The sequence below is a fragment of the Centroberyx affinis genome, unplaced genomic scaffold (assembly GCF_046629955.1).
Source record: "Centroberyx affinis isolate AG114_WGS23_722 - 3 ecotype Tasmania unplaced genomic scaffold, CSIRO-AGI_Caff_v1 ptg003277l_1, whole genome shotgun sequence".
Taxonomy (NCBI): Eukaryota; Metazoa; Chordata; class Actinopteri; order Beryciformes; family Berycidae; genus Centroberyx; species Centroberyx affinis.
The window spans coordinates 48,316-70,539 of record NW_027281294.1 but is presented as its reverse complement, the minus strand read 5'-3'; the positions used below and the strand labels follow the sequence as shown (position 1 = coordinate 70,539).

Sequence of the window (22,224 nt, the reverse complement as noted above, 5' to 3'; positions counted from 1 at the left end):
AGATAGCATTTTGGAACAGAACTCTTCATTTAATCATTTGTAGATTGTATACTGACACAGTGTTCAACCTTAACTGATTGTATTTTATTACCGGTATTATTTTTAGTATTTTGTATTATTACTATTATCTTTTTTCTTCTTCTTCTTTCTGCATATGTATAAATGTAGATCTGCAGGCATATGTGTATATTTTGCGTTTGTGTGTTTGTGTGTATATAATGAATGTATGTTCATTTGCATAATAAAAAAATAAAACAAATATGAGCCTGAGTCATTGATGTGTGAGAAAAAAAAAAAAAAATTAAAACAAATAAAAAAATACAATAAAATACACATTAATACGCAATAGGAACATCTTCCTGATATTGAGCTCCTGTCCTCATCTTTTGCGTACTCCACTTCTCACCTCATGAAAAGGGTCAAATCTGAAGATACTGAATACAAACTCTGTGTTTCCTTAGTCAATCATTTGATACTTTACTGATCCTTCTAGGGGAATTTCCTTTTCTCCTGCCACTGCATAGACAGGCTGTTCCCCTTATTGGCTTCAGTGGAGGATTTCAGTGTTAAATGGGACAGTAAAATCTCAGAGTACTCTTCCCTTTTTATGCTTCATTTAAGCAAAGTACTCCAAACTGGTCTGACTGCTTCTCTGCTGTTTTCTGAGCCAATTGTGGTTGTCGGCCATCGGGGTTCATTGCTGAAGCTCAGATCCAAAACAAAAATCACGTGTCACTGCTGTTGGACAATGTTAGGCCCCACCTCGCTCATCAATGACCTTCCTGTGAACTTTTTATTCCCTCTCTCCATCTTTTCTCTGTATTCTGATGAAACCCTTAAGGTGTACAAAAGTACCGATACATTTCAGTAAACATACTTATTCTATGAGAGAAGAAGTTGTTCCTGATTACCAGGCAGGTCAGATAACGATACCTTTGTAGCGTCTCCTTATCAGTGGGCAAACCCTCCATCCCAACATAATTATTAGCCTACATCTGACGGCACAATATAAGACAAAAATTTAAATTGGTACTTTGGAGTGTAGTGCGTTATTTCATTACACAAATCACAAAATAGCGATAGTAGACACTTTCTCTCACTGTGAACATTTTTGGGAGTCAAACTGGGAGTCAATATGGCGGCATCAACAGAACAGTGACATCACTGTTGTATATTTATTGTCATTGGCGATTACAGAGAATATGACTCTGGTTGTACCATCTTACTTGTGATATGCATGTTACTATCCTTTGTATGTGACATGTACAATCTACTGTCAATTATATGTCTTTCGCTGTCCTTATGCGCTGTAGTTAGGGTCCTGTCGTCCCTCTGCCATGTGTGTCACTCATTCTCCGGCATTTTCAACTGCTCAGCGATGGAGGACGGTGTTATGAGTGAAACAATCAAAAGAAAGAAATGCAGTTACGAAAGCTAAAATGCCTTGTTCTCAAGCCAAAAACCTAAGCAGTACACCTATTATTATTCCAGTATTTAGTATGACGATATATTAGCTCTTCACTTTCGTTTCGCCATTTCTGTTGGATCTCTGCTCTAGCTAGCTAGCTAGCTTACAGCTAGCTTAATGCTAGCTTCTGCTGTGTCTTGAAAACAAAGTTACAAGGAAAAAATAAAATGGTTCCAGTTCCTGTAACTGTAGCTAAGCATGATGGACTTTTCTGCTTTTCTTTGCTGTAATTTCCCGCATGAAGAAATAGCTGAATATGAGCATAACTCCAGACTGTCCAGATTTTGTTTCCAAACATGAGGAACTGCTGGCTATCAGATGTCAACATCCGTCTCCTGATAGCCATAAAACCTTGCATTTTGGGGTTGTTACCTGTAGTTGGCTCAGATTACATTTTCACTCCTGACGAGGCAGTTATTTGGTGCCAACCGAGTTCAAATGGCATCGTTCTCACCTGACCAAACGAACCACATTAAAGGAGTGAACTCTCCAGAGTTTGAAGGTACTCAGGTATTCTACTTCAAAAATCTAGTTTACTGTTAAAACAGTGAAAATGTTTGGTGACCTTTGGGATGAACAAGCCATTAACTTGTGGTCAAGACAATAAGTTCCCTCTACTGTGTGTAAGTTACCCACAAGTCTCTGCATCAGAGGTGTGACCAAGTCAACTTTGCTCGAGTCCCAAGTCAGTATCAAGTCTTGAGGCACAAGTGTCAAGTCTACATGTAGATTACCAAGTCAAGTCCAAGTCATTAATGTCAAGTCTCAAGTCTAAATGTATAACAGTGGCATTAGTAATGTAGAACAATAGGTTCCACATTAGAGGTTTTAATAGGATAAAAACTTGGTAAGAGCATCACTTTGGAAACCATTTCAAGTCATCAAAGTACAAGTCAAAGTCAAGTGTCAAGTCAGCAGAACCCAAGTCAAGTCAAGTCTCAAGTCTTGTCTTCATGCATCAAGTCAAGTCTCAAGCTATTAAAACTGTAACTTGAGTCTGACTCAAGTCCAAGTGATGTGACTCGAGTCCCCACCTCTGCTCTGCATTAATTTCCACCAAGACAAATGACTGTATATTTATTGTACTTGGAGATTAAAGTGAGTCCCACTCCCATCTGTCCTCACAATCACTCTGATCAACCAACAACGTTACCATCACGTGGAAAATTCCTTCATACCAGTTTACTTCCTTGTTCATTGTTTGATCCCAAACTAAAGGCGTTTTTTCTTCCTTGTGTGTGTTAGACACAGATAAAAAAGAGACAGAAAGAGAGAGAGAGACTGTCAGAGAGGGTGTGTGTAAGTGCCAGTATAAATCTACTGTCTGTGTGTAGAGAGACTAGTACATTCACTATGTCTCTCTCTCCACTGCTGCTGCTGCTGGTCTGCAGCTCCCACGCTAGTCATTTCTATGGGACGGTGATGACTTTTTTCCCCAAAAACAACAGTGCAGATGGATCTGTCCAGGTAGGTGAAATTATAACTGAAGAGCTTCATTCCAAACTGAGATATACACCATTTGAAAATAATTATCATAATAGTAATACATAGTCTTACAAAATGATTGACTGAAAACAAAATATGGTGGGTGTTTTTTTCAAGAATGGAAGGAAATGTTTTTTACCGACTGGTCTTCACTTTTGGGACGCAGAAATGATGAAGAGGTTTATTCCAAAATTAAATATCCACCATTTGAAATAATAATATTAATAATATCCACCATTTGAAATAATATTAATACACAGAATCTTATAAAATGAAACAAATTATGTTTTTGTTTTTCTTGAAGCAAAATTGTGTGATGTGTTTAAATGAAATCTATCAGTTTTATTCTAAAATTAAATATTCACCATTAGAAAAAAGTGGCACCTAGAGTTACAGAATGATCATAATTGCACAAAATAAAGATTAATGATGTGATTATTTTTTAAAAGACAATTAGCAGCTGAAGTTCTTTGTTGGCAAATTGAGAACATTTATACAGACTACACTATATGATTTATAAATACTGAATAATAACTTTCAGGTAATATTTCTTCCCCAAAAATTGATTCATAGCGTTTTGGAAAATACTTTTTTCCTGAGGTGAGGTGTTTGTTTTTTAAATTAGCTATACAAAGAAGCAGTTTTTCCTCTTTTTTGTATTTTTTTTTTATTTAATTGCATTTTAGCACTGTTTTCATCACTTCAACTTTGTTTTATCACTGTGCAAATAAACTAAACACTAAACAGTCTGTAAAACCTACAATTAAATTTTATTTTTCTTTGCACATTTTATTCATTCATTTAATTGTTCAATAATGTTTTTTTTTTTTCTTATTCTTTTCTTTTTTCTAATTCTTATTCTTCATCTTCAAGGCAGTAATGTATCCCAGAGTGTCCCTAACAGTGATTAGGTGTGGTGGGTCAGCCTGCGTTAAAGAGCTGCTGACACTAAAATAATTTCATCAGTCTGTGTTTCAGTGGAGAGTTTTAGTGTCCCATGATGCTCTAAATGCTGTTTCAGAGGCTTTTCCACCCTGACAAGAATACAATTCTGAATACTTAAAAATTTTCAGCATGAAACCGGAAAGATATTGAACATCGGCACCAATATCCTCCAGCAGCAGCTTCAATACAAAAACATCACCATCGGTATCGGTCGAACCCTAATTCATACTGTTCAACAAGTGTCATCTATTCCCAAGCTAACATCCTGAACAACTATCATCATAAATTATGTTATGAATAAGAATGATTCCTAATGTAATAATATCATATTATTGTAATATTGCAGGTGGTCCTTCGCTATAAGCTTAGCTTTAACTTATGCACACATAGCGACACGTGGGACTGTATCAGCGGGGACTGTGGGAACTCTCCGACTGTACTGCTGAACTTGGTGGATCAGGAGAGCAGTGGGGAATGGTGCCAGAAGGAGGGAATCATGTCTCGGCAGATTTCCACCAACGCTCCGTTTCAGCTGCGGTGAGTACACCCAAACAAATCAGCTTTGCAAGTAATTTTGACAGCTTAACTGACAGCAAAGTAATTTGTACCCATCTGGTTTTCCACGGAGGGTAAAACAAACTCTATAAGAGTTTTTTCTCACTCCTGCTGGTGAAAACCTTGTATCTCCAAAATGTCAACGGTTCAGGAACTAATAAAAATAATCTTGTCTTTAACTTGACGGCCATGCATTTTTGAGTTTATCAAAATGCCTTTGAAAGAGTTTCATCAGCCCAAGCGTTGAAGAAATTTCTCATCCTATAGAGGAACATGTGATCCTTCAATTAAAACATGCAAAGCCCCAGAATTGGAGTTACAAGGTTTTCATCCGTCAGTGACAAAATACTACTTTAATCTGGTCTTCCTATATTATACAATATTGTGAAATATGGTTGATAAATAGATTGGGCCACTGCCATCATGTTTAGAGATGAGATACGTTTGGTCCCTAAGATAATGAAGCAATTAACATCCCATCATGCTTAGGGTGTGACGTCCCTCCAGTAGAGTTCAGACACTTGTAGAATTGATGCCAAGGAGCTTTGAAGCTGTTCTGGTGGCTCCTGGTGGACTAACACCTTATTTACACACTTAATGTTGGTGTTTCCTATATCTTGGAAGTTACCTGTACATACACACCTATATAAATAGGTACATTGCACACACAGCTTCTGAGCAACACAATAACCTCATCTCCCATGAACTTCCACCAAAGGTTGGATGGTGGCAACTGGATAAATAATGAAAATCGCATCAGTGACTGGAGAGCCTTGACTGTGGTGGACCTGAGGAACCGGTCCGACACCGGCCAAGCCAACAGATCACCTCAGACCACTGTCCTGCCAGCCCTGCGGTGAGCCTCTTCACCACTCTTGTTTTACTGTTGTTTTTGTTCTGTATGAGGCGATTGGCACCAAAGATCCAGTTTTTCAGAGTTAGCGAATTGGCAAAATTCAATGACAAAGACAAACCTGGTTAACATATAAATAAATATATTATATAAAATACAACATAAATGGTAATGACTTTTTATTTTATTCATTCATAACTATGGCATTCATGATCTTGGCAGGTCAGCAGCTCGCTAACTAGCTTACCTAGATAGCTATAGGCTATGGATAGTTTGAACTTGGAAGGTCAGCTAGGCTAAATAGCTAACTTTTAACCAACATTTAGTGGATGCTTTTGTACTAAACACCAGTGCATGTATTTTTGCATGGGTTCACCTCAGTGGGAATTGCTCACATCTCAGACAGAATATTGGTCCTGAATGCTTCCCTGCTGGGATGTTTTTAGACATTGCTTCCAAATAAATTCAAAGTGATTTTAGCTTGAAAGGTAACTTATTAGGTCACTGTTATATTGATGAAAACCACAAGATCAAATGCTGACTCACTCAAGCTGTTATGATCTCTCTCTCTCTTTCTCTCTCTCGCTCTCTCTCTCAGAGTTCCTTCAAACTGTCAGCGAGAGTTCAACCTGTTGGCATTCGACCCTGATGGAGACAGGGTTGAATGCAGATATGGAAATACACTATCGGAGTGTAACCCTTGCACACCGCCGTCTGTTCTGAGCTTATCAACAGTGAGTAGCGGCTTATATCCAAATAGAAATAGATAGTTAAATAGATTGGTACTTTTCATTTTCACAGCAGCGACAAAACTTAAGACAAAATAAACAACATAAAACACTTTCATAAAAGCACATAAAAACACTCACAATCACCCAACCTGAAACGCAAAATGAGATTTGACCATGTAGTGGTCACCATTTTGAAAAAAGTGACACCTACTCTGACAGAATGATTGCTGCCATGAAAGTAAAACTCATGTAGTGCAACTGAGGTTGGACAAATTGCATAAATTGTTAGCTATTCAAAGTTGTTTGCCCACAAAATATAATTTTTGATGATGGAATCATCTATATTTGTGTTGAATTTCAAATAACCTTTTTTCAAAAAGTGGATGTATACAATTTTGGAATAAAACCCTGCATATATTGTCACAGTTTGTAAGATTAGCAGATTTTGGAAGATTGGTAGATTTTCTATTTGACAGAATTTGGAATGTTAAATGGAAAATGTTTTGTTCCAAATTATCCACCATTCTTACAAAATGATGTTTCAGACATTAACTCTTCATTTACATAAAACAAATGCAGCAATATTGAGTTACGTTGGACTTGTCTCCGTTCTTTTCTTTTGCAGTCTTGTGCTTTGTCATTTTCCACCACCAGCAGCAATAATGAAGTCTCGTACGTAGTTCAGCTGGTGATGGAGGACTTTCCCAACCAGAATATTGTACTCACCCAAACCGATGGTTCTAATACGGGGAGAAGTACTAATGACGCTCTCAGCAGTCTACCTGTCCAGTTTGCTGTAAAAGGTAGGAGATCTCTCGTCACCTTTTTTCAGACTGAAGTTTTAGCTGTACAAATAAACAAACATTTCTCAGAGGCAGAGCTGCTTTGGAGATAGAAATAATCTCACTGAGTTGAACCCACTAGCTAGCTATAGGCTAGTATGGCTAGTTTGAACTTGGAAGGTCAGCTAGGCTAACGAGCTAACCTAGATAGCTTAGTATGGATAGATTGCATTGTTTCAGTTCGTAGCAACAGCACTAGGCTTCATGATATTAGCTTGTTTGAAATGTTTGAATAACAAGCTCCAGTCTGGAGTTTGTAGTGTTTGTTGCCCCAACAGCCACACAATATTACTGTTATTCATAAAAGCTGTAGGTATGATGCACGCATAATCGTAGACCAACTCGTAATAGTAGACCAACTTGTTTCAAGTTTTTTATTCTTCTTATTATTTATGTAAACATTTGGCACATAGAAGATGTTTCGCATTGCTGCATTGTGAAGATATTCTGGATTACTGGGCTGAATCAGAGGAAGCAGCATTGCGAAACGTGCGATTCACAGACTACTGCACTTAAAAATCTAACAGTCCATAGTGGAAACTTACTAAGGAAATTTGAATCAAAGGGTTTTTTAATAAACCCCATGAGATAGGCGCTGTATCAGAACCTGATTTGGTCCAGAAGCTTCTTGCTGCAGGATTGTGTAGACAATGAAATTACACAAGGTTACACAAAAACTATATTTTTCTTTATTGTTCCAGTGGATGCTGCAGTGCAATCCTGTACAGAGGGACACTATCTGCCCAGGTTCCTGCCTCCAACCCCAGCCAACAGAGCTCAGCTGTACACTCCTGTCCATCAGAACCTGTCAATCACCATCAAGGCAGAGGCAAATAACTCCATGTAAGTAAAAAGCAAGCAAACAAAAAAGCATTCAGATATTAAAATACCATAGGCTATAGATACCCTGTGTACTCCTCTGAGCTGCTGGTTAGAGAAGGAATAATTACCCAATTAAAGACACAAGCATTTCAACAAGGAATTTGACCTGATTAATTTGTGCTGATACACGCACAAAAAATCATATGGATTCAGTATTTCCCACAGAATTTTATTCTTGCCACACTGGTGAAATTCCTTTAGGGTTAGCAGGGTGACCCACCCCACCCATTAAATGGTAAAGGAAAATTAGGGATAGATTACTACCTGTAAATGAATTTACAAAAAAAAAAAAAAAAAAGAATGTAATGTGCAAAGAAACATGTGCAGACATGTGCCTATCACTTTTTGAACTGTATGATTCTGTCATTTTTTAAACCGCCTTTAAGTGATGCAATCAGTCATGTCACAAACGGCCTCTCAGCAAATGTAAAGGAACCCTCAGCGATGTTTGTTGTTAGATATGTATGTAGTAGAGGGAACCTGTTAAGAGATGACAAAACTTTTCTATTTATTTTGCGGGCTGTGCATTCCATAGTGGCAAAAATGGCACAAAATAAATGTATTCCTTAAAAGTCAGAATTTCCATTATCAAAAAGTACAGCTAAACAAAATTGTTTGGATCCAATTTTTAGCTGTGACCAGCTGCTAGTGCAAATCACTCTGTTGGTCATTTGGTCCAAATATTTCAAGAACGTTTGATGCAGCCAGATTGCTGCGTCACTTTGAGTTTAGCTTGGCTGGTAAAGCAGGTTTGCCACGCCAGAGAGACTTTATCACGCATTACGTGCTTGTTCATTGGTAAAAGAATGCAGCCCATTTGACATAAAAAATCAATCATACAAATATCATGAGGAACAAAAGAAAGCTGAGTCAGAGGCCATTTGTCCATTCGTGGGCAGACTCAGAACATTGGTGTGTTCACCACAATCTTTTGGGTAATGCTGATTCAACTCAACATGCCCTCCTTTGTGTTTGTTAAAGTGTTTCAGAGCTTTTGTTCAGCGGGCCACACAACATAGAAAACCGGACTGGATCAGCAGGACAGTTCATCCTGACTTGGACACCGTCCGAGCAGGAAGATGGAGAAAGCCATCCCATCTGCTTTGTGGTCCAGGCAGTTAACAAGTCAGTCTCTTGTTACTTCATTGCATTAACCTAAGCATTAACCTATCGAAAAGTATTCCAAGTACATAGTAACACTGTAGAAGTATTTCATGAAAATCTCCCTCATAAGGTTTTCGAGAGGGTAATATCAAAATGCAATTACAGACTATACAATGTAACTATTTGCATTTGTGTTGTGTATGGCACAGTATAAAGTCATTAACCCATGCTAACCCATTTGAAGAGTACATGATGAAATAAAAAAAATGTTTCCTAACAGTACAAAACCAAACCCCTTAATTTTATCCCTGAACTGTCCTTGATTTCTCCATTTCATAAACATTAATTATCCGTTAAAAATAACATGGCTTTAAAAAAGTAAACTTAGTATCATGGGTTCATAAGGGATTTATTCATGGGTTGATTCACAGAGACACTAGTAATTAAGGGATTTTTCATGCCTTTTGTGCAGGTTTACAGGGTTATTAAGTGGAAATTAATGACAAAGTTCCTCCCTGAATTGTTCATTAAATTAGAAAGTAAGGAGTCAAGATTAAGGGGGTGTTTAAAGAGGTTTTGAGGTTTTGATGGGATCTCCTCCATTACTAACTCCCTTAATTAAGTTTAAGGGGATTTTGCATGAATTAAGGGGTTAATTCATGTAAATTAATGAAAATGTAAGGTTATTTTAAGGGATTGCTGCTTCACAGTAAATCATCTGATTTCTTCAAAGATGTACATCACATTTTGTAACAAAGCTATTGATTTATTTCCTCAGCCTTCAGTCTAACCCAATAAAGTATCACTCGGCACTACGATGTGTGATTGTAAGCGTTGGAAATGGTGAGTAGAGTCAGTCCCTCATTTCTTCATATTTCAAATTCCTTTGCTGATTTCCTGGTTTGATGGAGTTAATATGGAATGTGTTTGTAACTTATGTTTACAGAACCTTCAGCTGTCCCTCCTACAACTACAACACTGCTTATTACAACTACAACCAACACACCAGCTACGGTCACTACCACACAAAGTACAACCACCATTCCCTCTACAATTACACAAGTAACCACCACTTTCCCTACAACTACACCACTAACTACAACCACGACTACACCAACTGCAGCAACTACCGTACAAGATTCAACCTCCACTCTCCCTACAACTACACCACTAACAACAACCACGACTACACCAGCTGCAGCAACTACCGTACAAAATTCAACCTCCACTCTCCCTACAACTACACCCACTGCAGCCAACACACCAGCTACGGCCACTACAACACAAAGTATAACCACCATTCCCTCTACAATTACACAAGTAACCACAACAACCATGACTACACCTACTGCAGCAATTACCGGACAAAATTCAACCTCCACTTTCCCTACAACTACACCACTAACTACAACCACGACTACACCAATTGCAGCAACTACCGTACAAGATTCAACCTCCACTCTCCCTACAACCACACCACTAACTACAACCATGACTACACCAACTGCAGCCAACACAACAGCTACGGCCACTACCACACAAAGTACAACCACCATTCCCTCTATAATTACACCAGTAACCACAACAACCATGACTACACCTACTGCAGCAATTACCGGACAAAATTCAACCTCCACTTTCCCTACAACTACACCACTAACTACAACCACGACTACACCAACTGCAGCAACTACCGTACAAGATTCAACCTCCACTCTCCCTACAACTACACCACTAACTACAACCACGACTACACCAACTGCAGCAACTACCGTACAAGATTCAACCTCCACTCTCCCTACAACTACACCACTAACTACAACCATGACTACACCAACTGCAGCCAACACACCAACAACAGTAACTACCACACACAGTACAACTACCATTACCCCTTCAACTACTACACCACCTGCAGCCACAACTTCACCGACTACAGCTTCCACGCCACCTGTAACCGAAATCTTGAACACGACAAGTACCGAAAGTCCTGGGCCTCGTGAGTATGACACAATAACTAAGTTGTCAGGCAGAAATGCACAGGAAGCGTCACATGTGCACTTTTTCCAAATGCGTCAGTGGATTTCAGCAAATCTCTTGTCTGAAATGCCGCCATAGAAGCATCAAATTAGCAGCGTGCATTATGTGATGCCTGTCATCTATCGCTTCTGGTGCATTTGGGGCCTAAGATTGTTTGACTGTAAAATATGCAGAGCTTCACTACAAACTGAGATATTTGTCATATTTTTGAAAAGTATGACTGCTACTTTGACCAAATAGCTACTGACTGCAAACCAAATACAAAAATATAGCAAAGTAAACTTTTCCGCCATGGTTCGGACCAAAGAAAACAAACTGTAGATGTGATCGCCCCCTAACTTCCCAGTCACAAACAAGATTTGCCAGCATTTGGCTGGTTTCTGGTGATAATTTCCCACCCTGAACTCTATTATTCAGTTTCAGCACTTTCTATTGTGTGATAATAAGAATCTGTTGTTATAAGCTTTCTTTCTTTCTGCATTGTAATGATGAGTCACTGTTTCTCCAGGTTATGTTGTAGGTCTGAAAATGAAACTTTCCTCTGAGACTCCACTGTCTGAAGACAACAGGAATGCAGTCCTACAACAGGTCTGTCATGTCTCATCGAATCAAATGATAATTTACTAATGACCCATGTAACATAATGCTTAGTCAGATAACTGCACCCTCCAACTTGGATACACTTTGAATAAGCATAGTTCCAGTTAAGGATACTTCCTGATGTGAGGTTTCCATGTAAAACTGCAATGTGGAATTTGGTTCTATGGCAATCAACACGTCTGTATATTTTGTTAGGGACAACATACTTCTTCTGTTAGTGACAGCTTGTTAACACGTACAATTTATTGCTGGGGAGACAGATTCTTTTAACTATCTTGATTCTTTCGGATTATCTGATGGTAGAGAATTGATTATGGACCAGTCCTTTTGATTCACCTTTGTAAAAAATTTGAGTTTCGTAAGGCAAAAGCGCTTCGGGCTACACTCGCAAATGAACCGCTGAACAAACTGAATGAATCAATCATGAATCACCTATACACCTAAACAGTTTGTTTGGTCCAATTCAGAAACTGAGCTACTAACCCTAGCAACTGAACAGCTGAATCAGCTGAATTAATCACACACTTGCGCCATGAATGTGCTGTTTGGGTGTCATATAATCATCAAAATGAATGAAGGAACAAGGAAGTTGTTAATGATTAAGCCCAGTTTTGGAGAGCAGCTATGTAGCACTGAAGTCTTTGCCAGGATAGGCAGAGATTTATACACTTTTAAACACTTTTTGCAAATATTCACCAAAAAACATTTCAAACCTTGTTTTGTTTTACCCAGATCCTGATAGAAAAAGAAAATGCTGAGTTTCAGTAACTCCCCCTTCATAAGAGTAGGGGCAGTGGTGGCCTAAAGGTTAGAGAAGCAAGCTTGTGATCGGAAGGTCGTCCAATCCCCCGGACCGGCAGGATAAATCTGGGTGGGGAAAGTGAAAAGCAGCGCTTGCCCCTCCCTCATTACCACCACTGAGATGCCCTTGAGCAAGGCCCTTAACCCCAACCGCTCCAGTGGAGCTCCTCAGTGGCCAGCAGATCAGACTGTGATTGTACTGGTCAGCTTCCAGGTGTGAATGTGATCAGGGAGTTCCTGAAAAAGAGAGCATTGCTTTACATGTTTTCATTTTCATACTAAAAAATTACAAGGATTCACAATTTCCTCCAGAATGTTATCCTTGTCAGTAGAAACAGACTAATGAATAAGTGCAATGGTAGGGAAACTAAGAATTTACAAAAGGTCCCACTTTATTTGGACAGTCCAATGTTGATGCTCAAAGTCCTATCAAGTAACTATAATGTGTCACTAAAAAGTCTACTAAGTTTCAGGTGATACGCATAATTGTGTGAAAAGTAGTTTATAACTATTCAATGGCTGGGCTAGGGTTAATCTTAGGCTTGGGGTTAAGGTTAGAAATCGGGTCAGGGTTAAGGTTAGGTTAAGTGAAGGGTTTGGCATTCATACTGTGGAGATTCACCAAATAGGCAAGTTACATTTTGCTGAACATTTACTTTTTGTCACCCGATAGTTGAGTATCAACACTGGACTGTCGAAATAAAGTGTTACCAAAAAACAAAATTGTACATTAAATGAATAATAATATTGGCCCAATCCATCTAACCCAAGGATCAAGATCCATTCAAAGTCAAAATGTTAGCTGGTAATGTTTTGTACGCAGTACTGAAAAGTGACGCTTTTCGTCCCTGAGTGCACAAATGTGTTGAAAATAACAAATCTTTTAAAGTGTGTGTCCATTGTGACGACCATCCCACTCTCCTGGCTCTGTGTGTCTTGCAGGAGCCTGGTAGGTGGGGTCGTCGTTGAGGCTGACTGGAGTGCACCTGGGCCCGGTGTACTCCTTGGGCTTAAAAAGCCTTCAGACATCAGTGTCTCTCTTCCTCCTCACCTATGCACGCCTTTTGTTCTGTTCTTTTAGTTTGTGTTTGTTTTTCCCTAGAATTTACTTCATAAATTATTGTTTACTTTAGCGTATGGCTCCCTCGTTGTTACTTCCTTGAGCCGGGTTGTAACACCATGTCGGTCTGTCTGTCTCAGTTCAGTTTGCCTTAAGAAATCCAGTCCTGCCACTTCAGACACCTCAGATAACAGCTGTCATAGCTCAATGCCACCCTTTCTTTTCTTTTCCAGCTTAAAGATGAACTGGTCAGACGAGGGCTACCAGCAGACATCACTCTACGCTTTAAGTAGGAAGTGGAAAACGACGCCTACAGCGCTGCCTGCTGGCCACATCCCACTTTACCGATCCATTTAGGGACATTTCCTTTTCATTTGCCTCCCTGCCTTCCAGAGGTCAGCTGCTTTCACATTAATGTTTAATATGTTTTTTCATTTATTTTGATTTTTCTTTTTTTATTGAATGACTTTAATGAGGATAAGGACAGAGGAAAGAAGCGGTTTTTGGGTCTGATATGAACATAAAGCTGCTCTTGGGAGGGACAGGTAGATTCAAACTGATACTAGAAAACTTTGGATCCTTGACTTGCTAGTAAAAGATTGAAGATAATATAAATTCTAGTAAGCAGGGCCAAGATTTTGTCATCGTCATGACCCTGATGAAGACCATTAGCTCCACATTATTTTTAGTTGTCTTGCAGCCCATGCAATAAAGGCTTTTTGTCTTTTTTCACTTAAGACTGCCTTGTTTTTTTTGGATCACTGCTTTTAATATTTTTTTTTTTACTAGCAAGTGAAGCATCCAAAGTTTTTCTAGTATTAATTTCATGACTTTTCCAACAGTCATTTTTGAAAAGATAAGGGTGTAAATTAAAATTTATTTCAATTAAGCCTTGTAAAAATTCACTTTATTGATCCTAAAGGAGACATGGCATGATTGTAGCAGCAAAGAATAGGACAGATAATAGAATAAATAAAAAAAATATAAAGATAGACATTGGTTTTCATCATGCTATGATGGTTAGAAAGAATTCTTGATATGTTGACTGTTTTTTTTAAAAAATATGTTTTATTGAATTTTTCATTATCCACTAAACAGACAAAAGACAGAAAGGGATAACAACAATCTAAACGTAACACTGTACAGCTCAGCACAGACAATCAAAGAAAAGAGAAGAGAAAAAAAGGGAAAACAAAAAGGCACACCTGTCAAACATTGCACATCATTTCGAGTCAGCTATCACAGCAGATACATTGACATTTACATATTCAAGAAACGGTTTCCACATTTTGGTTAAGTTAGCTGTCTTGGAGTGTACTAGACAAGTCAGGAGGTCCAGCAGGATATGCTCCATTATTATCCTATTCCACCCGGAGATCGTGGGAGCCGGAAATCCACTGAAGTAATATGTTTTTCCTTGCACAGAATGTCAGGACATTAAACAGTTTTCTATGATGTACATTAGCAATGTGCACACTAGGGAGACCAAGGAGAAGTGATACTGGATCCAGTTCAAGCTCAGTTCCTAACATGTTCTGCATTTCATACAGGACAGTTTCCCAGTATTTTTATAATTTGGGGTAGGACCAAAGACAATGTGTAAGGCTGCCAGTATTTGTTTTGCATTTAAGGCACAATGGGGAGGTGGTGTCTTAAATTTGGAGAGGCAATCAGGTGATATGTTGACTGTTGACAGACTTTACTATTTACAGATTTATAGATATTTATAGTTTGCAGATTTACAAAGCACATTTGCAAATGTGCACCTTTCAGCATGTCGCTGGATAGGAATTATCAAAATCAATGAGAGATTATTTTTATACTGAAATGTACTGAAATTTGAATGTATTTAAATTGATTTTGTGGGACAAGTAATCCACAAGTAAGTGAAAGCCATGAGATTACATTACTGACTAGGCCTGTGCCAATATGAAAATTTCATATCCAAAATTATCTCAATACACAATACTATCTTGTGACTTTGTGGAGAAAGTTCTTCCCAAGTCGTCTTGGAGAGAACAATATTGTCATTAAAGTGAACAGAGAAGCTTCCTTAGAGTTTGAGATGGACTGCGCGCTTCACATCGCACACAATTAAGACACGCAGCTGTTACTTTTCCATCTGTTTCATGTTGTCCTCGCAATGAATCTTGGGGCTTTCAGTTTGTTCTTTTTGGTCAAGTCACTATCTGATGCATCCTCAGCTGACAAGTAAACTTCCGGGATGTTTTATCTGTCCTCCGTCCTCTAATTCTTTTGTTTTGGAATCATACTTCAATGGTTAGACATTACAAAACGTGTCATGGAGGAGACAAGAACCTACAAGAACACCTATTGATAAAGAGCTCAGGTGTGGCCAGAATCAAGTAGCTAGGTCCTAAATCATCATGATCCTGGTCCTCGGGACTCGGCCATGCTGGTTTTCATAGCTGTCTAATCAGAGGCTGATTTACACCTGGGATGCAAGGTGAACACAGTTAACTCCAATGACCTACCTGGTAGGACAGAAAGACTGCAGTACTCTGGGCCCCGAAGACCAGGATTGAGATCTACTGTACTCTAAAGGTTGGAGAAGCAGGCATGTGAAGGTTGCTAGTTTGAATTCCCAAATCTGCTTGGGGAAAGTGAATGAATATCACTCTTCCCTCCCCTAAAGAATAACTACTGGGGCGCTCTTGAGCAAGGAATTTAACCCTCCAAGTTCCAGGTTTGTGACTGTATGAATGTGAAGCAGGACGATGCTGAAAAAGAGCAGACGAGTATTAGATCATTTGTTTTTATGTGATTGTTTGATCAGCAATTTACTGCTTTTATTGTTTTTTGGCTGCTGTCATTGATTTTATGTATGCTGTGGACTTGTGTATTCATTTGTGTTTATTGGGGAGAATAAAGTTGAATTGAACTGAACTGATGTGCCCAGAAAACCTTCCCAGGGGAAAAAAGTAAAAGCACCAAAAAAGAGAAGAGCCAGTGAAGTTTATAAGACATCTGTTTTACTTCCAGTTGACTGAGCCAGAGCAGCATCTCAATAGGAATAATACACAGGTCACGGTTTCAAGATAGTAACAATAAATAAACATCAGTCGGTTGTAAACTTGTTCATCATGAAGCCACATGATAATAAACTCTTTGTTGGTTTGTTCGCAGGGCATGAAACTAACTTCTTAAGCCAACCAGCCAAAGAATCAAGAGTTTCACCGGCCAAATGAATTTCTTAGTATCCGAAGTACAAAACATCAAGACCTCCTCCTGTGTCCATGATCCCTTATTAACCTCACCTGCTAAACCCACTTTTACCATGTAAGGGCGATGAGACGGGCTACAAGATATTTAAGCCTTGAGATAAAAGGAATAGAATGTGTAACAGGGCTCAATATTAGGAAGGTCCTCTTAAACGAGCAATAAGTAAGGTATGGTTGTTTTTTGTTGATTATTTTTGGGCATTTTTTGCCTTTATTAGACAGTCAAAGGATCCAAACCGGCCTGAGACTTGTGTAGGAGGAGAGAAGGTCTGTCAATGTTGGTCGATAAATGCCCCTTTAATTGTTTGAACACTGACTTTGTTTGTACACACTAGTTATCAGTATAGAACACAGGTTGGTGAATCAGTCGAACTGATATATTAACCAGCTAAGTGAAAATTTCTAGCGTCTGGCTGGTGGCTAGTGTTAATTTCAAGCCCTCATTATTTGTACACACATTCCTTCCCGCTGTCAAGTAAAACAGCAATGGGGGTGCGCTTGTTTTGTTTCACCAAACGGTGGGTGGAGGTCAATTTGGAGGTTCTGAACAGGGAATCAGTGGTACAGAGGCAACTCCGCCAATGTGGGTGAATCAAAACAAGTGCACCCTGTTAATTAACATTGATACAAAAAACCAAAACAAAACAACTGCATTTTTCAACAGAATCAAACAGGCAAGCCAGTACCCTGATAGTTAACACACACACCTGGACAAAAAACATTTATAATTTGAAATGTTTTCAGATATTTGACACAGCTGAGGTGCGTTTGATTTTAATTGTAAGACGTGGAGTGATTTGAGAGGGGATGAAAGAGGATTGTAAGTTATTCAGCTCTTCGCCAGGTTAATATAAGATTTTGCGGCAAAAGGCATGGGAAAATAATTTACCCACTATCACCAAACTGCTCGTATCCTTATACAAATTAAGACTAAACCTCACACCCCTCACAACGCTTTTTGCAAATATTCACCAAAAAACATTTCAAACCTTGTTTTGTTTTACCCAGATCCTGATAGAAAAAGAAAATGCTGAGTTTCAGTAACTCTCCCTTCATAAGAATTGCACACGTCATTGATATAAAATACAAACCTCCCTATGTACAGCTAACACAAACAAACCTGGGCAAATATGCAGTCAATATTGTAAAGTATAACAGCCAGTCACAGAGAGTTTGGAAAGTGGTTAGCAGTCGTTACCAGGAACATACCACCATGTTGGAAGAGTGACAAAAGCAAAAACTTATTTGCCTGTTCTTCCCTGATCGCTGCCCCCTGTCCCTTTCATAGTAATAGTTAAACACCCTAACACCCACAGAAATAAGGCATTTCCTTTGATATGGGAGGAACTGTGCATTCCCTCTATGAGCAACATGATCAACAAGTCACCAGAAGTCAATTTACTTGAGCGACCAGGGAAACTCTTGGGAAGTACGTTGTCCACAAGGACATAAGTATCGACTTGCCGTTCTTGGTTTTGATAATCAGCCCAGATTTCTGCGCTTCCTTGTTTCCCTACCAATGAGATTGTTTCATGAATCATACTAGTTTTGCCTGACAAGAGCAAAATGGACTAGAAGTTGATTCCATCCATTTAAAGCTTTTATTTGAAAGACTACAGGAATAATAATGCTTGAAGATGCTTGAAGAACAGTTGCATCCATTGTTGGGGTCGATAGATAGTTCTGTAATAATTTTATATCTAGCTAGCTATGTTAACTCATCAAAGTTTGTGTAAACACATAACTTATTTTTGGTAAGACGTGATATTACAGTCTCTCCTTTAATGTTCAGCCCTCCAACAAGGCTGTATGCCCCTCATTGCTAACCACTATCCGGATATTCTGTTGCAGGTCTGCATTGGGAGAGTGAAGATAAAGCATATTAGCATATTCTGCTGTTGTTTCAGCATGGTTTAAAATAGAGGCTAATAAAAGACCCCTTATTGAAGATGACCATTGAAGATGATAATTTTTAGGTCGCACTTCGTACATTTGTAGTAAGAGTAGTTTAGGCCAAATCTTGCGTTGAGTCTTAAAATCATACTTTTCTTAAAGAAAGTGAAAAATCATTTGCCAATGTAGTGTGACAATTTATTTTGCTTTTGCGCTGAAGTTTCACTTCACTTTTCTTAAACAATTAAGTGACAATATCTTGAGAAAAGGCAGATCACTCAAGAAAACAAGGTGATTTACAGTGGAAACAAGAGAGATCATCTTTCTCAATTGGCAGTTTTTCACTTGTTTTCAAGAATGTGATTTTAAGACTATGATAAATACTTGGTTAAAATGGATGGTTTGCAATTTAAACCACTGAAACACTTCTCATGATTTTCCCTTATATATTTCAAACCTTCCTCAACTCATATTTTGCCCAGGTTGGACACAGATAGTTAGAGTAACTATATACACGTACATAAAAACACGCTACGGGGTGAAGTTGCCTTTGTATCTGCAGAGGAGGGACCAGTTTCACTACAACCTCTTCTCAGTGTAAAGTAAGACGCCACCCACAAAAAACATTTCATTGTGAGTGTTTCACAGTTACATTTGAGGCATTCGGCTGATGCTCTTATCCTGAGCAACTTAGGCCCGTTAAATAATCACACACAGCAACAAAAACATAGTCACACAGCAACAAAGGGGCATTTCTTGCTTTCTTGCGTAGAAAAATGTGTTGTCCAAAATTTTGTAAAGTGAACTTAACATTAGACGTGGAAGCAATAGATGCAAATACTTCTAAAGGAAGAATTACCAACAAAGAAGTAGTTGTTTCGACTGTAAACACATACCAACAACCGTCATAGTTGCCAACTTGTAACTAGCAGCACCAAGTACCTCGGTGTGCCACCAGGTTCCACTGGTTCTTGTCATAGCTAATCAGAGGCAATACGATGAAGGAGGCTGTCAAATTTTGATGCTGACATCTGAAAATATTGGTAGTGCCTCTCTTCACCTAAATTTATGGGCAAAAGAACAGAATAATATCCCTGTAGCAATATGTTGTGAACCTGCGTTAGCATATGTGTGCACTGCCTTAAATATGTACCAGGCCTTAAAGTTAAGTGCAGCAGGAAGGGGTTCAATGCCTTGCTCAAGGACACTTTGACAGGGCACATGGCTGTTGATGGACACATGGACTGTAGCAGGAATTGAACCTATGATCTATTAGGTATTTGATAATTTCACCAGCTGTTGTGGGTCTCTTTAACCAGTACATATATATGAAGGGATTGATTTCAAAGCGGTATTTATGCTTCTATCCTCAAACAGATCTATTCTGTAAGCCAAGGTCTTTAGGCGACTCATAACTCTAATAAAAACCATAATGTGTGTTACTGTATTGCCAGCAATCATTTCATAAGAGGAGGTGTAAACTTGTTCAAAGGCTGGATATCTCATATACATATATCACAAATACATACATTTGTGCGTGTCCAACTGAAGTAAAGCAAAAGTGAGGTAGTGACATCACTACGGGTAGCCAGGACAGCCAATATTGTTGTCGGTTGACTGTTAGGTGAACCCACACTGGGAATATGTGTTCCCACACTGGGAATATGTGTTCCCAAAGCTACAACTGTTACACTTAAGTTAATCGTGCGTAGCCACGCCTCCGACTTGAACAACAGAGGGAGAACAAGACCTTGCTGGGCCAAAGGCAGCTCTGAGTTTGAAATGGGATTCTAAAACAAACCAACAAAAACAGCAATACTGGTTTGTTTTTCAGCCCGAGTAGAACAAGTTTGCATTGTTGGCTTAGCTACAATGCTGCCTACTTCGCCGAGTGAATTCGTTGCATAAATTAAATGAGCGAGATAAAAGAGAACATTTTATGGGCTGTTGCCGCTGCACATCGTTTAAACCTCGCCTTTGTAAAGTTTTGTTTTGCTAGCTAGCTAACTGTAGCAACTTCCTTGTTGTTCCTACGTAAACAATTGAGCAGCAGTGTCAGGCTCCGCCCATAGCGAAATTTGACTGGTTTGAATGATGACGACACCCCACTGCGTCATCGCCGTTTTCTAACCAACTATTGTGTTTAAATTTCTCCAGACCTCAGTCGTTTTTAGCCAGAGTCAAATATCACTTTAACCATTAGTGAGGAAGCAGCAAATCCGAACCATGATTAGTGTAGAAAGGCAACTTCACCCCTTCACATAAAAATACACAGTCATTGGTAGAGTCAACTCCACGGAATAGTTAGAAACAAATAAGTTAAGAATTGTCCCTTCACTGAGATATTGTAGAATACTGAAGTGTGTGTGTGTGTGTGTGTGTTTGTGTGGTTAGGGTGATTTGGGGAGGAATCAAGGAGGTTAACAATGTCCTTTTTAGCACAAAATATTACTTTCATCTCCCTAGTTAAAAATAGAATTTAAGGAAAATGTCTCAGTAAACAATATTTATGTGCCTGCCCGACATCCCCCTCGTTTTAACAAATCACTCCCTGTTTGCATGTTTGTATGAGTGTGTGTGTGTGTGTGCGTGTGAGTGTGTGTGCGTGTGCGTGTAGTGGTGTAAATCTGTATGTGTAACACAGTTTAGTTACTAGCACAACAAACTGCACTTCTTTGCATTTCAAAATAAATACAGGAATGAGAGGAAAACAGCAAAACAAAACAAAACTAGAATCTCTTTATAGACAATTTCTGTCTCCTGAACCAAATTCGCCAAGGCATGACATTAAAGCCCCGATCTGGTAAGCTGATAAGCTTTTTTCATCTCATATGTTAAAAAAAAACTTGTTCAGGAACAATACGAATGTAAAAAAAAAAAAACCCTTTATGGTACGTTTAAAACTCGATTTTAGATGTTAAATACTGTCGGTAATTGGTATCATGAGCTCAACTGATCGATTTGAGAGTGCAAAAAATTCTTTGAACTGCATTTTGTTTGACTCCTTGTTCGTGTTCGAAATAAGGGGCGGGACTTCAAGCTAACTCAGTAACTAAAGCCATAACTATTTAAAGCTTGACTTAAAATGAACTAGGATCCCAACAACACTGAAACTGGGTCTGTTAAGAATAAATAAAAATAAATTTCTCAGTCATCTTGTGCAACACAATTCAATAACATCATAGAAATTTTAGGGAAACATCTATTTTTACAGTACAACAACCTGGAGGCCAATTTTGGTGATTTTGGTGGTTTTTGATTCAGGGGGTCAAGGTGTCAAAATGCATGACGGAACGGGAAATAGATCCCAGGCCACGCCCCTCAACTTCCTTTAGATTTGAGTAGCTTTTGAAGACGTTGACGCTTGTTACGTCGGTGTAACTGGTGGTCTGACGAAACATTTGTATGCCAAAACAAACGTCAAACTATGTCAGCAGAGATACTGATGAGAACTCCACTTCCTCAGGCATACCATGATAATAAACTAGGGTTAGACCGATATATAGGGCCAATATTTGTTTGACTGAATATTTATTGTATAACTGATCAATATTAGACTGGATGTCTATGGGAAGCCCTTAACTTGAATTGAATCGGATTCCACACAAGTATGAACAAATATGTGTTATCATTATTATTATTATCTTGGGGTTTCAGTGGAGAGTTTTAGTGTCCCATGATGGTCTAAATGCGGTTTCAGAGGCTTTTCCACCCTGATAAGAA

At 38.8% G+C, this 22,224-nt stretch overlaps 1 protein-coding gene across 1 annotated transcript; it reads left to right on the top strand.

Annotated features, from left to right (window-relative positions):
* The first annotated feature begins 4,394 nt into the window (after positions 1–4,394).
* On the top strand, positions 4,395–20,559 carry LOC139660342 (probable serine/threonine-protein kinase clkA). The gene is made up of 8 exons (XM_071538453.1): positions 4,395–4,435; positions 5,172–5,309; positions 6,692–6,840; positions 7,581–7,722; positions 8,743–8,886; positions 9,812–10,864; positions 11,414–11,493; positions 13,600–20,559. The coding sequence occupies exons 1-7, from the start codon at positions 4,395–4,397 to the stop codon at positions 11,448–11,450; spliced, it is 1,704 nt and encodes a 567-aa protein (XP_071394554.1). The 3' UTR covers positions 11,451–11,493; positions 13,600–20,559.
* Positions 20,560–22,224: the final 1,665 nt, after the last annotated feature.